Source organism: Falco naumanni, chromosome 14, assembly GCF_017639655.2.
Source record: "Falco naumanni isolate bFalNau1 chromosome 14, bFalNau1.pat, whole genome shotgun sequence".
NCBI classification, from domain to species: Eukaryota; Metazoa; Chordata; class Aves; order Falconiformes; family Falconidae; genus Falco; species Falco naumanni.
In genome coordinates, this window is record NC_054067.1 from 23,699,896 (window position 1) to 23,713,026 (window position 13,131).

General features: G+C 51.5%; 1 protein-coding gene across 2 annotated transcripts; it reads left to right on the forward strand.

Annotated features, from left to right (window-relative positions):
• The first annotated feature begins 241 nt into the window (after positions 1-241).
• On the forward strand, positions 242-8,551 carry LOC121097469 (V-set and immunoglobulin domain-containing protein 4-like). Of its 2 annotated transcripts, XM_040614505.1 has the most exons (7): positions 242-482; positions 3,050-3,406; positions 4,063-4,344; positions 4,654-4,749; positions 5,970-6,084; positions 6,503-6,524; positions 7,429-7,537. In XM_040614505.1, exons 1-6 carry the CDS (start codon positions 428-430, stop codon positions 6,513-6,515), a joined length of 918 nt encoding a protein of 305 aa, XP_040470439.1. In that variant the 5' UTR covers positions 242-427; the 3' UTR covers positions 6,516-6,524; positions 7,429-7,537. The 2 variants fall into 2 exon arrangements, with proteins under 2 accessions (XP_040470439.1, XP_040470438.1); XM_040614504.1 differs by lacking the exon at positions 5,970-6,084 and having other exon boundaries at positions 243-482; positions 7,429-8,551.
• The last annotated feature ends 4,580 nt before the right edge of the window (positions 8,552-13,131 follow it).

Here is a 13,131-nt window from a genome sequence, read left to right on the forward strand (position 1 = left end):
GGGGGTGCTCAGGGCCAGGCTGGATGGGGCTGGGGGCACCCTGGGCTGGTGGGAGGTGTCCCTGCCCCTGGCAGGGAGGTGGAACACAATGATCTGTATGGTTCCTTCCAATCCAAACCATTCTGTGATTTTATGAATAATAATAAAAAAGAGCACTAGTCAGAAAAGTCAAGAGGATGGTAAGAGAAGTGGGTGGGGACAGGGGAACATGCAATGGAACTGGAAAGATCCTTATAGTCTTTGTCCATCCTTCACTCTTCACCTAACTCAGCAGTGAAATGGACTCGTGATATTTCAGAAAGAGGATCTGACATGACAAAGGACAGAAGAAAGGGAAGTGTTCTTCACTTGCATTCTGGTCCCAGGAGTGTGGGGGTCTCTCACAAATTGCAGGGAAATTTGAGGACAGGCCTGCAGCTCTGGGAGAATGGGAGAAGTTGTGCGGATAGTGGTGTTTGTGATGGCTTTCATCAACTGCAATGGTGAGTAAATGCTTCAATGCATAGGAACAAAAATCAGAGTACTAAGAGGATAGGGAAAATCTTTTGAATTACAGTGTCTTAATTTTTAAAAATTGTCAAGTGTAGGAAGTTTTAGTTTCTTGTATGAAAAAATAGAGCCTAAGAATTTGCAGGAGTCTCCCTTGGTATCAGATATGACAAGGTGCTTTTAAGAGTGGGGGCAAATGGGGCAGTATTGGGCAGAAGCTCAGCTTCCACACCCCAAAGCAAGAACAAAACATGATTGCTGAGGACCCTTGGAAAGCACTTGCTCGGTGCGTTAGCTTCTGAAACAGTCTTTGTGAAGCTGGAATATACATTCTTCTGGAATTTCATAATGCATCACCATTGTTCTGCTACCGTGGTCCTGGGAAGTAGAGCTGTAATTGTGCAACAAGGTGCAGGCACACGCATGATCCCCCTTGGTCTCTCCCGATCTTCTGACTCTCTAGGCACACCAGGAGAGGTGATGCTGGAATCTTTGCTTCAATTCATATGCCCATGAGGCATATGTGCCACTCCTAGGGCACATATGACACTGACACTGGAAGAGGAAGGTTTTGGGAAACAGGAGAAAGGTGCTTTAACAAGCTGTATACAGAAGCACAGAATTGCTCCTGACATTTAGAAAACTGGGTTGAAGTACTTTCCCCACTTATCATAAAAAAGGCAGCTTTGCAGATTTCTGGGATCTGCCTCTCAAGTGACTTATTGTGAGTTAATGCAGCCGAACATAATCAGCCTTTCTGGGGAGGATGGGAAAGGGGGAGTGGGATAAGGGGGTATGGGTAGAGGTGAGCCAAGTCCAGCTAAATTCAGATAACCTGCTATTTACATGAGGCACTTCCCAGAGGAGCTGTGGTCTCAGTGGGCCGGCAGCTGGAGGCATTGCAAGAATGAGCCGGGTACCACAAAATCCATCCCCTCTTCTCCTGCACCCACTTGAGTGCCTGGCAGGGTACTTATCTGGTTGAAGCAGGTAGGATCCAAATAGGTCAGATCTGAAGTTTTCTAAGGCTAAAGAAAAAAGTTCGGGTTTGGTCCACCGTTCCTGTTCCAGGTCCAGTACTTCAAAGTACATTCCTAAAGGCTCCTGCCTGCATGGTACTTCCAGGCCACCAGGACAGCTGGTGCTGGCAAGCTAGGAAGGAAGAGGCTCATTCATTTTAGAAAACGGGCCAGAATATGACAGTTCAATTTTTTTCTTTTCCGTTATCATGCATTATACATAATTTAAATAAATCCCTCTGATCAGTCTCTAATATAGCCCTTCAGGTTTTTGTCTGGTCCAGCTCTATTTCCCTCTGTTGGGAGAATTCATATTGTTTGTCTGGAAGGCTACATCCTAGTTTAAGTGTCATTGGGAGGAAATACTTTTTAAAATGCTGTCTCAGAGATTTTTGGTTTGTTGAGTTTCTCCCACTCCTTCCAATCAGCTCTCCTTTGGAATCATCCCCACTAATGTTGAAACTGGTCATATACAGAGTGCAGCTGCTCCACAGGGAATCAGTGCACACTGGCAGCTATTTCAAGGCACATAGCAAGGCAAAATAATATTGGAGAAATGTTTAAACAAAATTATGTCCAGATGAATACACTGAACAGCAAACATACTTGAACTTGAGTGCACCAAATGCCTTGAGGTTATTTCTGAGCAGCTTTCTAAGTAGCTTCCACCCTTCTTAGTTTTTCTTGATGGGAGCTTGTGAAAAGAAGAGGAGGAGCAATGGAAAACCTTTAAAAATTGGTATATCAAGGAGTTGCATTTGACTGGCATGTGAGATTTGAAAAATGGAGCTGTGCCTGCTCTATGTCAGCCAGTAAAGGAAAACCAAGGCTCCATGTCAGAAATAATCTTCCACCATACTCAGCCCCAGCTGTCCCCTTAGCCGCCCCTGCAGACCCAGGTCCATAGATGCTCACCTGCCTTTCTCCTTGGCACTCCCTGTCAGCTCTAGGACAGGCTGTTGCACAGAGAAGTGCTGCTGGGTCCTGTGAGCACCAGGGAAGTTGCACTAAAAAATAGTGACATTAATGAATGCAAACATGTTGCATTCACTGTTAATTGCAGTGAAGCAGTAAACTTGCTTTGTTCATCCTTCCTCCCATATAGAAGGTAGAAGCCAACATTGCAAGTGGTGTTAGAGCATCCCATGTCAGTTGCTGTTTGACTCACCATGTGCAAGCGGGAGCAGAAAGCGAAGCAGCAGAGGTAGGGTGTAAAGGTTGGGGCTAGAGAGCAGGAATAAGAGACAGAATATAAGACTATAGCTGTGATGTTGCCACCAGGAGTAGGATTTGTGCTTCTCTGTACCAAGAAGGAATTAAGAACTGGCAAGTGTTCAGAAAGAAACAATAAAAATAGCCATGAGGTTGAAGCAACTGTTCACTTCCCTGTGCTCAGTGAGTGGGGACAGGCCCTGGTTTAGCTGGTTGTGGTCTACAGGACATCTAAGACAGTGGCTTCCACTGCCTGCTCATCCTATCTATTCTAAGAACATTCTCCTGCTGCATTCTTATTTCTTCCTTTTAACTGTTGTTCCCTGCAGCCCTCCTGGATCTGTCTGGTGTCCCCCAGGTCAAGGGCACGTGGATGGCAACCACCACTTTACCGTGTGCATACATGCCCTCAGAAGGTTTCACACAGCAAATGCTCAGCTGGAGCATAGAGCGAGACCATAGGACCTCTACCATCTTTCGGAGGGACGATTCTGGTGACCACATCCTGTTGGCTCAGTTCCGAGACCGGGTCAGCGTCCCAAAGCACAGCCCAGGGAACGCCTCACTCCTAATTGAGAACCTCGAAATGCCTGACAGTGGACACTACACCTGTAAAGTCATCTGGAGGTCTGAAAACAACAGCTTGGTAACAAAGGAGGTGACCACTGTGGTTAAAGTAGTCAAAGGTAAATCCTGCCACAAAGCCCTGCTCTTGCGTAGCCAGTCTAACCCACAGAGCACATTGAAGCAGCTGCTGGTGGGAACAGACTTTCACACCATAATGTCTACCTACATCCAGGCTGGATGTGAGGCATCCTCCTCCCTCCAGCCCCTCTTCTCCACTCACAGAGGCATAGGGGCAGGCTGAGGAGGGGGGATCGGTCAGTATACACCACAATCTGGATCTACCAATGGGCCACTTGAACCTGTGGTGCTTGAGAGAACATCCAGCTCTGGTTTTGGTTCTGTGCAGGTAGCCAGCAACCCTGTGGTTCTTGTAGCAAGAGGGACAGCAAGTGGGTGTTGTACTAACCAAATCTGCCTTCTCCCCATCCCGAGCATCTTCAGCAGGTGCTAGAAATAATTTTCTGCAAGGGGGCAGCCATATGACAGAACAGGACTTGTGTGATACAACAGTAGCAATGGCAGTATAGCTGGTGTAAACCTGGCTTTAGGCAAGAGTAAACTGAGCTTAACTTGCGCAGAGAGGCAACACAAGAGCCGTGCCCCTCTTCCTCCTGGGAAAGCGCTGAGAGCTAGAGCCAGAGCTGCCGTGGCAGGGGGACCTTGCCCAGCCAGCCAGGGCCAGCGTGACCTGGGCCCTGTCTGCTTTGTCTTCCAGTTGCTGTGACCAAGCCCGTCATCAGGGCGGGCGAGCTGGGGCTGGCAGTGCCGGCAGGAGCCAGGACCAGCCTGACCTGTGTGGCCGACGGGTCCCCCCCCATCAGCTACCGCTGGTTCAGGAGCACCCCGGGAGGGAAAGCCCTGCTCCTGAGCAGCCAGGCTGAGCTGGCGTGGGACCGCCTGCAGCCCTCCGACGCCGGGAAGTACTACTGTGAGGCAGAGAACAGGGCTGGAGCCAGGGCAGTGCAGCAGAGCGACACCGTTGAGCTGACAGTGAGAGGTGAGTCCCCAGACCAGAGCTCCTCATCTCCACTGCAGGGAGTTTCCTCTTTTACAGCAGGATCAGACATGCTAAATATGAATGGTGTCTCAATTGCCCCAAGAGGAAACCACAGGGGCTGGCATCCTCCCTGCTTCAGAGGGTGCCTGGTCATGGCAGGGGTCAGGAAAATGTCCCCTGTGTCCCTCTGGGGCCAAAGCTGTGCAGTATGGGAGCCTGACTCCTGCACTGGGCATGTCTTGCTCTCGTTTGGCTTGTACTGTAGACAGGGAGTGGGGGAAACAGCCTGATGACCTGACTCTCCTGCAGGGTCCCCAGTCACACAGCAGCCCAGTGCTGGGACTGACAGGCACGCCAGACCCCCGCTCACCCCTCGAGGCAGTGGGACCCAGCAAGTGCCCACAGGTGAGTGACCTGGGCTGCAGGGAAGGGCTGCTTTCACCCTGGCACTCTGTGAGTGACCAAGAAGGTGAATGAGGCAAATCCACTTGATGTTCCTTTGGGGCTGTAGATCCTTTCTGCTTGTGGGAGAGACAGGCCACCCTGTGTCCCAGATGCAGGTGCTTGCCTGTGGGTAGCTGGGTTGGAGCTTCCCAGGATGGCAGCAGAGCCAGTGCTAGAGCGACCACAGCCTGGGAAACTGGGGGATGAACAGCTTCAGCCCACCTGGGGCAAGAAGCCTGGTGTGAGGCTTCATGTGTCAGGCAGCCTTAAGGTGCAGCTGCTGACAGTAAAGCCCCCCAGACCAAGAAGTCACCGTAGGAGACATGTAGTCCTGCGGATGCCTGGATGTGTCCAAGCAGGACAAAGCCGAAGCCATGCCATAGCCAGCCACAAGTGGTGGTGCCTAGAGCTCTTATGCACCAGGGCTGCCAGGGACCCATGGGCTGATGGCCGGGGAGGTGGGGAGGCCAGTGCCACGTGCTGCCCGCATGACTGCCGGCGGGACACACATCAGGGATGAAAATGCGGCTGGTGGCTCCAAGAGCAGGTCCGGCGGGTGTTCTTAACGCGCACCTCAGGCGCGGCAGCTTGCGAGAATCAATGTGTGGCGCGCTCCTCAGAAGGGGACAGGCAGCTCAGGACAGCCGTCACGTCCAGGCTGGGCCGGGCAGCGGGCCGGGCCCGCCAGCCAGCGGAGGGGGCTGCCTACCCCAGCCCGGGAGGGTCCCGCTGCGCTGAGCCTTAGCTCTGGCAGGGCTTCCTGCCGCCACGCCGGGCTCCGGGAGGGATGCCGTGCCGGAGGGGCCTCCCACTGCCGCAGGAGAGCGGAGTGCGCTGGACACGGCCGGGCTGGCCGACGCGTCTGCGGCCCCAGCCTTGCCGGCAGCCGCTGCCGCGGGGAAGCCACCCCCGCCCCGCCCGGCCTCGGGTTTTCCCCGGGCGGGAGCTGCCCTGCTGGCTGCGCGCCCACGGGCCTGCCCGAGCGCGGTCGTGGCCCGGCGTTTTGCCTCCCCTTTCAGACCGAAAGGGGCCGAGAACGCCGGCCCCGGCCTCGGCTTAGAGCCGCGGGCAAGCGCGGCCCGAGGCGCTGCGCAGGTCCCAGCCCGAAGTTCGAGGGGTGGGGGTGGGGGTGGGGGGGGCTCCCCCACGCCCGCCGCTCACAGCGCTTCCCCCGCCCGCAGGGACCCCCCAGGCCGCGCCCCCCCGCGCCCCTGTACGCGCTGCCGGCCGCGCTGGGCGGGGCCGCGCTGGGGGCGCTGATGGCCGCGCTGTTGCGCCGCAGGCCCGGCAAGAAGGGTGAGCGGCCGGGGGACGAGGCGGGGCCGGGCGGCGGTGGGGGCCCGGGCCGGGTCAGGGCCGGAGGGCGGTGGGGGGGCGGTGGGGGGCCGGGCCCGGAGGGCGGTGGGGGGCCGGGCCGGAGCCGGGGCCGGAGGGCGGTGGCGGGAGCGGCGAGAAGCCCGGCCCGAGGCGGGACGGGGGCGGGGGTGGCCCTCGTCCGAGGGGACGGGGCGGGACGGCGCGGTGCTCGCCTCGGCTCCATCCCCAACCCCGGCAGCCACATCCTATTCCCATCGGCCCCAGTTGGTCCCTTCCAGGGAGAGGCAGGGTGGGAGGGTTATTCCTGAAGGTGGGAATACCTGGAAGCAGCTGGGTTTTTTCTGTGACACATAAAACATATTGATGCACATCTTTGATTCTTCTTTTGTTTTTCCAGAACCTCTCTATGAAGTTGCTTTGTGAGTACAGATTTTCATGTGGATCGTTAAGAAGACTTTGAGGGCATCATACTGATGTCCCCAAAAAGCCTCTTTGCTCAGTGAAAAACCAAAGATTTCTTTGACTTGCAGAAGGAGGTTCTGAATACCTTGGCAGTCCATTTAGTTAGCAGCATGAGGGCATTAATATTTTAATGCATGAGGTAGCAAGAGTCCACTCTTTGATATGTTAGAATGAGGGAAAGGTATTCAGGGTCCTTCGATCTGCCTCATAGATGCCATGGGAAAACCGTTCTCTGTAGTAAATTCCCACTATTATTTCACAAAGAAAAAAAAAATTCATTAAAAAATTGTCAGCTTTTCCCTCAAGCTCAGTTCCTTCTATACATGCCTTTCACTTTAAGAAACATGTCCCAGTCCTTATCCAAGTGGTTTTGTATTTTGTGCAATTCCTGTTTGTTTACAATGATACAAACATATCTTCTGCCTTGTCACGATCTCAGCCTTTAATCCCTTCATGCTACTTTTCTAATCTGAGAAATACCTGTGCCATCTGTAGTCTCACACATTGCCATTTTCCCAGTTACTACTGGTAGTTACTTTCTAAAGGCTAGGCCATCTGCTGGTAACTCTTGAGTATAATACAGTAATGCTATGTGAGTTTATGGTACATAAACAGTGTTTACATACATGTACATGTGTACATAGTACATAGCAGTGTTAACTGTTTGTTGCCTCTTCTTGTGTGTGTAATTCTTTTAATGTTACTTTCTATTGTCTTTCAGAGCCTCCCAGGCCCTCACTAGATTAATATAAATTTTGCTGTTCCACGGATTATGTGGTAGATCTTGTCTTTGGCTAAGGTGTAAATCAAATGACTTCTGATGTAGTCATCCTTCTCAATAGCGTCTCTCTGTTGTTTCAGCTGCAGCACTGCAGATGTCATGAGATTGGAGACTGATGTGGAAGTCCCTGTTAAGTGCCTACACAAGAAGACAAATTGTAAGACTGAAACATTCAATGATACTTTCACTGTGAAAGATGACAGCCACAACAGCATATACATCAGGAAGAATCCTGAGTATGAGAACCTTGTGAGTGCAATGGAATCAGAATATGAAACAGAAAGAATTTAGTAGAGTACCAGCTTTTCCTCATGAGCAGCCGTGCAGGGCTGCAGATACTCAATGGTAAACTTTACCAAAGGAAAATCTTCTTCCTGTCTGCCTCCTGCTGTGATAAATGTACCAGTCTCACTGCTTTCCTTAACCTAGGGGAACTACATAATCTCGGGCTTTGGCAAATGAAGCTCATCGGTGCAGAAACCCTCAGCCAGGTGATTATCAACCTACTTTTATAGAGCAAATAATTTCTGAGCCTGAAGGGCCAAGGTGGGGAAGAGAGGATCCGAAGGAGTGGAAACACTTTGGCCTGCAAATTGAGGTGTAGCTGGGTGCAGTGCTGCTAGCCAATAGCACTGGTAAGGTGTACTTTCCAGTGCATGTTCCCCTGTTAGGACATCCCAGACTGCAAGGAGCTGAGGAGCCGGGGATTGTGCTGGAAATGGATGCCGTCTGGCTTTCCAAGTTCAACAATTACTGGTTGTACATCCTGCTTGTCCTTGAGTCTTTTTTATTAGAGCATAATAAAGGGACTGCAGAGGGGGGGAGTGATGTCCCAGGAATGTAATTTTTGCTATCAGACTGGAGCTCATTGCTTAGAGGAAGAGGAAATGGCCCTGTGGGTGATGAGCCTCCTAACTGCCACCCTCTGGTTTTCTCCCGGAAAAGCAGAATTGGTGTTGAAGGAAATGCTAGCATTTTCCTTTTACCGTGTGGGGACCAAACGCATAATAAAAGAGAGAAATCTGAGGCATGTGGAATAATGATGGAGCGAGGGACCTCCCTGGACACAACAGACTGATGTTGATTCACTCTGTGGGACTTGAATCAGTCTGTCTTGATTACAACAGAGATATTAACTCTGACCTATGTTATGGGAATGCTGTGAGTGCTCATGTTTGTACCTTGAAATACACTTGAAAAGTGCTCGATTAGTGCAATGTGTTTTCTTTTCCAGGGCAAATACAAAAGGCTTCAAAGGATTTTGTTGCATATGAATTCTGACTTCCTTGGTATTTCACCATGCAGTGCCATCATTTTTCTGTTGCTTGCAAATTTGTCCTTTTTCTCAGTCTTCTGATTTAATTCTGCAGAACAGGCAAGAGTACAGTCATGGCCATGGTTTGACTTGGAAGTTTGACTTGGGTTTCCCTTTTAAAGAGGAGAGGACAGGAGGGGGGTGTCAAGTCAGCCCACACTGGACTCCTCGCGTGACTATACCTCACCGCATCCCCCAAAGCCAGTTGCTGGGGTCATGGTGCTGCCTCCACATGCAAAGCCACAAACCTGCAGCTGCCTACTACTGCAGTGAGAGACCAGTAAGTCACAGTGCTCCAAACTCTGCCAGCATCAGGCTGAGGCCTGGAGTCAATGGAAAAAACTCGTTTCAGTGTGTTAGAAGCATCAGTGCTTGAGCTGGGCACTTTTAGGGCATGACAGTTTGCCATTAGCACCTTTCTTCCAGATGCTTCAGCTAGTTCTAGTTGTTTAGGCATTTATCACAGCAGGATGTAAAGTGTTAGGCTACTAAATTGCTGTCAGAGGTTGGGAGGACTCTGGGGATGCTTAGTACTTCACTTCCAGCGGAAGGCTAAATTACGCTCAAAAGCTTGGGAAGAGAGGTCATCTAAACGATATTACAAACTTCCCTGTGATTTAGCTCAGGAGGTAAAATCTTTCACTTTAATTTCATGCCATTGCTCAACACATTGGTTTGCTCTAACAAGCAGTTACTTAAAAAAAATGCTCTGCATCTCCCTATATACTGGCTCTCCGAGACTCAAATCAAATATTCTCTTTCAAGTAAAAACTAGCTCTGTGGCCAACCTGGGCAACAGCTGAGCACACTGCGGTCGCAGCCTCGTGGGAAGGCAATGGCTGTGCTGGCTCCACAGGGCTGGTGGGAGCACACAAAGCCTTACAAGTGCACTGCTACCCCAGCAAGTTAGCACCCTGACTGAATCTGATCCCTGGGAGCCACGGTGAGGAAAGGTAGCTCTGCATGCTGGAAAACCATTTCCTATCCACTTTTTGAGCACAGGGAAGCTAGGAGGATAAGACACAGAGCAAGGCAGAAGACATAACTGAGACACAGGAGTTTCCTTGCTCCTGACAGACATTTCCTACATGCATCTTCCATGCCAAGGCCAGGCCAGAAGTTGCTGCAAAGCACAGTGACTGTGGCTTTGGAAACGCCATGGCAGTGAACGCGCAAGCACTGCTGGGAGGAGGGCAGAGCAGGTCCCACACCACTGCTGTATGGAGTCCACATGCAAGCCCAGGCAGTTCTGGAGGGCCAAAGGGGTGGGCAACCAGGTGGGTAGTGCAGAGCTGTTGTGATGCTGCTCTGGGCATGCATTCACTGTTCTGCTTCTGCTGGAGCACGTCTGAAGGACCACAGCTCCTGCCTTAGCCCAGGAGAGCAGGAGGAGGTGGCTGGGACCCCAGCAGCCTTACAGAAGGGAGAGAGGAGGCGGCTAATCCTCCAGGAGCAATGAGAGGTGCTTTGCGGACAGAGAGGCAAGAGACTGGGTCCAGCTCCGTTAGTGGACTGGAGCAACTGCAGGGAAGAAATACTTCTGCTCAACTGAAGCACGTCAGGGCTCAGAGTGAGACACCAACTCTCAGAAAGGGTGCCTGAAGCTGAGGGAGCCCACTGTAAGGCAGAAGGGAGGAAGTGCTGCAGATGTGTGCTCAAGACATGGGGGTGGGGGCAGAGGGAGCATTATCATCCTCCTCTTCCACTGCTTGCAGGCTTTGGAGCTATTTGGCCAGTGTGTCTTCTAGATCAGCCATACTGCTGTTCCTGACTGCTCTAGAATAATGAGACCAGCTTAAAAACAAGAAGTCTGCAGGCCCTGCATTAGGTTTAAGGTTATTCTTGGGATGTGCATTTTGGCTTCCTCTTTTTTGCCGGGTGGTTCCTGAGCTACAAGGCCTTTGCATTTCCAAGGTCTTAATCTCAAGGAAGAGGGCTGAACTGTACTGTCTGTAATGCAAAACCCATCACTTTCATTAACCCTGCCTTGCCGAGGAGTCCCGAGGCTGTGAGGCCAGTGCTAGTGGGGTGCAGGCTTTGCTGTGGGGTGTGCAGTCTGTCACCACTGCTTAAACCCACTGTAGGGCATTCCTGGCTCTCTGGCAAAAATAAAACAGAAGAAAAGTTCCTTTTTATAAAAGCAGCAAGGCTGTGTGCCTTCAGCTGCAGTGCGTTTCCTGCAATATGCTCTGTTACTCAGCAGCCTGGGTTGCTTCCTCATTGTTAACCGTTGGCATCTTGCATGTGCTGGGATGCTGCTGCTATGCCCTGCCTTCTGTGTCTGCCAGACCTCCAGGCAGCTTGGCGGGCAGGGCAAGGGCAGGGACGGGGATGCCACTTGGCTTTAGCAAAGTAAATTTATAGGAAGAATTACTGCCTTTTATTAAATCAATCAGTCCAGCTGGGGGAGCATGGGGAAGCAGATGAGCTCTGGGTCCTGCAAGCCCTCCTTCTTGGCACTGACTTGGACCCACACGGCTTTCATCTCTGCCGCCACAGATCTTCCCTTCCCAGGCCAGCAGCCTAATACCAGGTTCATGTTGTTCTTTGTGGCCTGAGTGCTGGGAAGAAGAGCCTAGCTTTTGTGTTCAGTGCTCTGAGTTACAATGACTCTTCTTCAGGACACTAGGTGATTATCAGGCAAGATCAGAGAGAAGTCTCCTGGCTGTGTTTTGAAGGTTTCATAAACACAGCAGTGGACATGCAGGGGCGGTTGTGCTGCAGTGGCAGGCTTCCCAGGGGCGGCAGGCAGCAGCTGAGTGGGCCTGCCTGTCCTTACAAGGTCCATGGCAGTGCCAGGCCCCCAGCTCCAAGCACTGGTCTCCCACCTTGTGTATTGGTGCTGTGCTCCCAGCCTGGGCCGGCTGCCTCATGGAGAGCAGAAGAACTGCCCCCTGACCAAGGGCGAGAGGCACCGGGACCCTGTGAAATGTGTGTGAGGGTCTTTTGTGCTTTACACCTGGGGTGAGGTAGTTCACCCCACGCTGCAGCATGTTGGCACTCCAAGAAGCTGGCCTTGGAGACGCCAGGCTGGAGCTGCTGGCACCAGCGGTGTCAGTGGTGGTGCAGAACATAAGAAATTAGGGGAATGGGGAGCTGCGGCTGTGCTCATGCAGGGCAGAAGTGTGCAGTGGGAAGCTGATGCTGTGTGGGAAGGGAGCTGAAAAATTCTCACCTTTAGATACTCACAACCTGTCTGGACATGATCCTGTGCAGCCTGCTCTAGGAGAACCTGCTTTAGCAGGGGGTTGGACTAGATGGTCTCCAGAGGTCCCTTCCAACCCCAAACATTTTGTGATTCTGTCATTCCCCATCCTCACCTCAGCAGATCCAGCCCCAAAACACAGGGCATGGTGCTCTCTTTTTGTCCCCCCCAAGCGCCGTCCTCATTCATTTTAATCATCCTAGTGCTTTATGCAATATTTCCTGCCATTGTAAGGTCCCAGCTCCAGCTTCCCTCATTGACTGTGTAACACCATGATTTTTCCAATTTTTGATTCCCCCCAGCACTGACCTGCTCTGAGGAGGTCTGGGCAGCTTCCTCAGAAGGCCTGGTGCCTGGGAGAAGCTGCAGAGGAAGAAGGCAACAGGAGTTAAGAAAGGAGCAGCAGATGCCCCAGCTGGAGCAGACCCTATGTGCTTCATGTTGTCACTGCCTTTCATTTGGGCAACAAAATGGCTTTGGTCATAAGCAGCAGAAAAATGGAAACACAAAAAACTTCTTTTCTGAAGAAGGTTTGCTGAGGTTGTTGTTTCTCCCTGTGTAACAGGTGTGTGATTATTTTTTATTTCTATTTTTGGCACATTTTGTAGTAAAACCTGTTGTAAACAGACTATTTTTCTTCTGAAAGTCATTGAGGGGTTTGCAGTGTTGCATCACCACCAGACAAGAAAACTTCTCCTTTCCTTGTGCTGGTCACTTACCCAGGGACATGACTCATCTGCTGAATGCCAACTCTGCTCCAGCACAGAAGGGAAACCTCAGCTTCTGCTCTGAAACTACACTGCCTCCAAAAAACCTGCACTATTTCTAGTGGCCAGCACAATGTCATGGGACTTGCAGATCTCCTTGCCTCAGAGCAACTGAAGTGCATGCGCAGCAAAGGGGACTTGTTGCCTTTTACACTTGCCGAGTTTGCCCTGGCCATCGGAGCTTTTTTGCGCTTGCCGCTCTCAGCAGGGAGAAGGGAGAGGAAGTCTCAGAGAAATCTGACCCACTGTAATTTGGCATTCTTGTAAGAGAGGAAGGGATTAACTTTCTTCCCCTTCTCCCCAGCCATCTTGAAGGAACTGCGGGCTGGGGAGGTACCTAAAAAGCAGAGAGACAAACTCTACTGAAAGCAAAAACTGGAAATGCATGAGAAAACAATGACGGAGAGCAGAAGAGAACACTTGGCTAGCTGTGGTGCAGAAAGGTTTAGGTCTGTTGAAACCTTGAGGTCTGTGATGACAGCAAGGGCTAGAGTTG

Bases quoted from the DNA above. Each gene is read 5' to 3' on its own strand.
- LOC121097469 (XM_040614504.1), top strand. From the start codon at position 428: ATGGGAGAAGTTGTGCGGATAGTGGTGTTTGTGATGGCTTTCATCAAC. The intron at 3,407-4,062 runs GTAAATCCTGCC...TTTGTCTTCCAG, and splicing joins TGTGGTTAAAGTAGTCAAAG to TTGCTGTGACCAAGCCCGTC. The intron at 4,750-6,502 runs GTGAGTGACCTG...TTGTTTTTCCAG, and splicing joins GACCCAGCAAGTGCCCACAG to AACCTCTCTATGAAGTTGCT.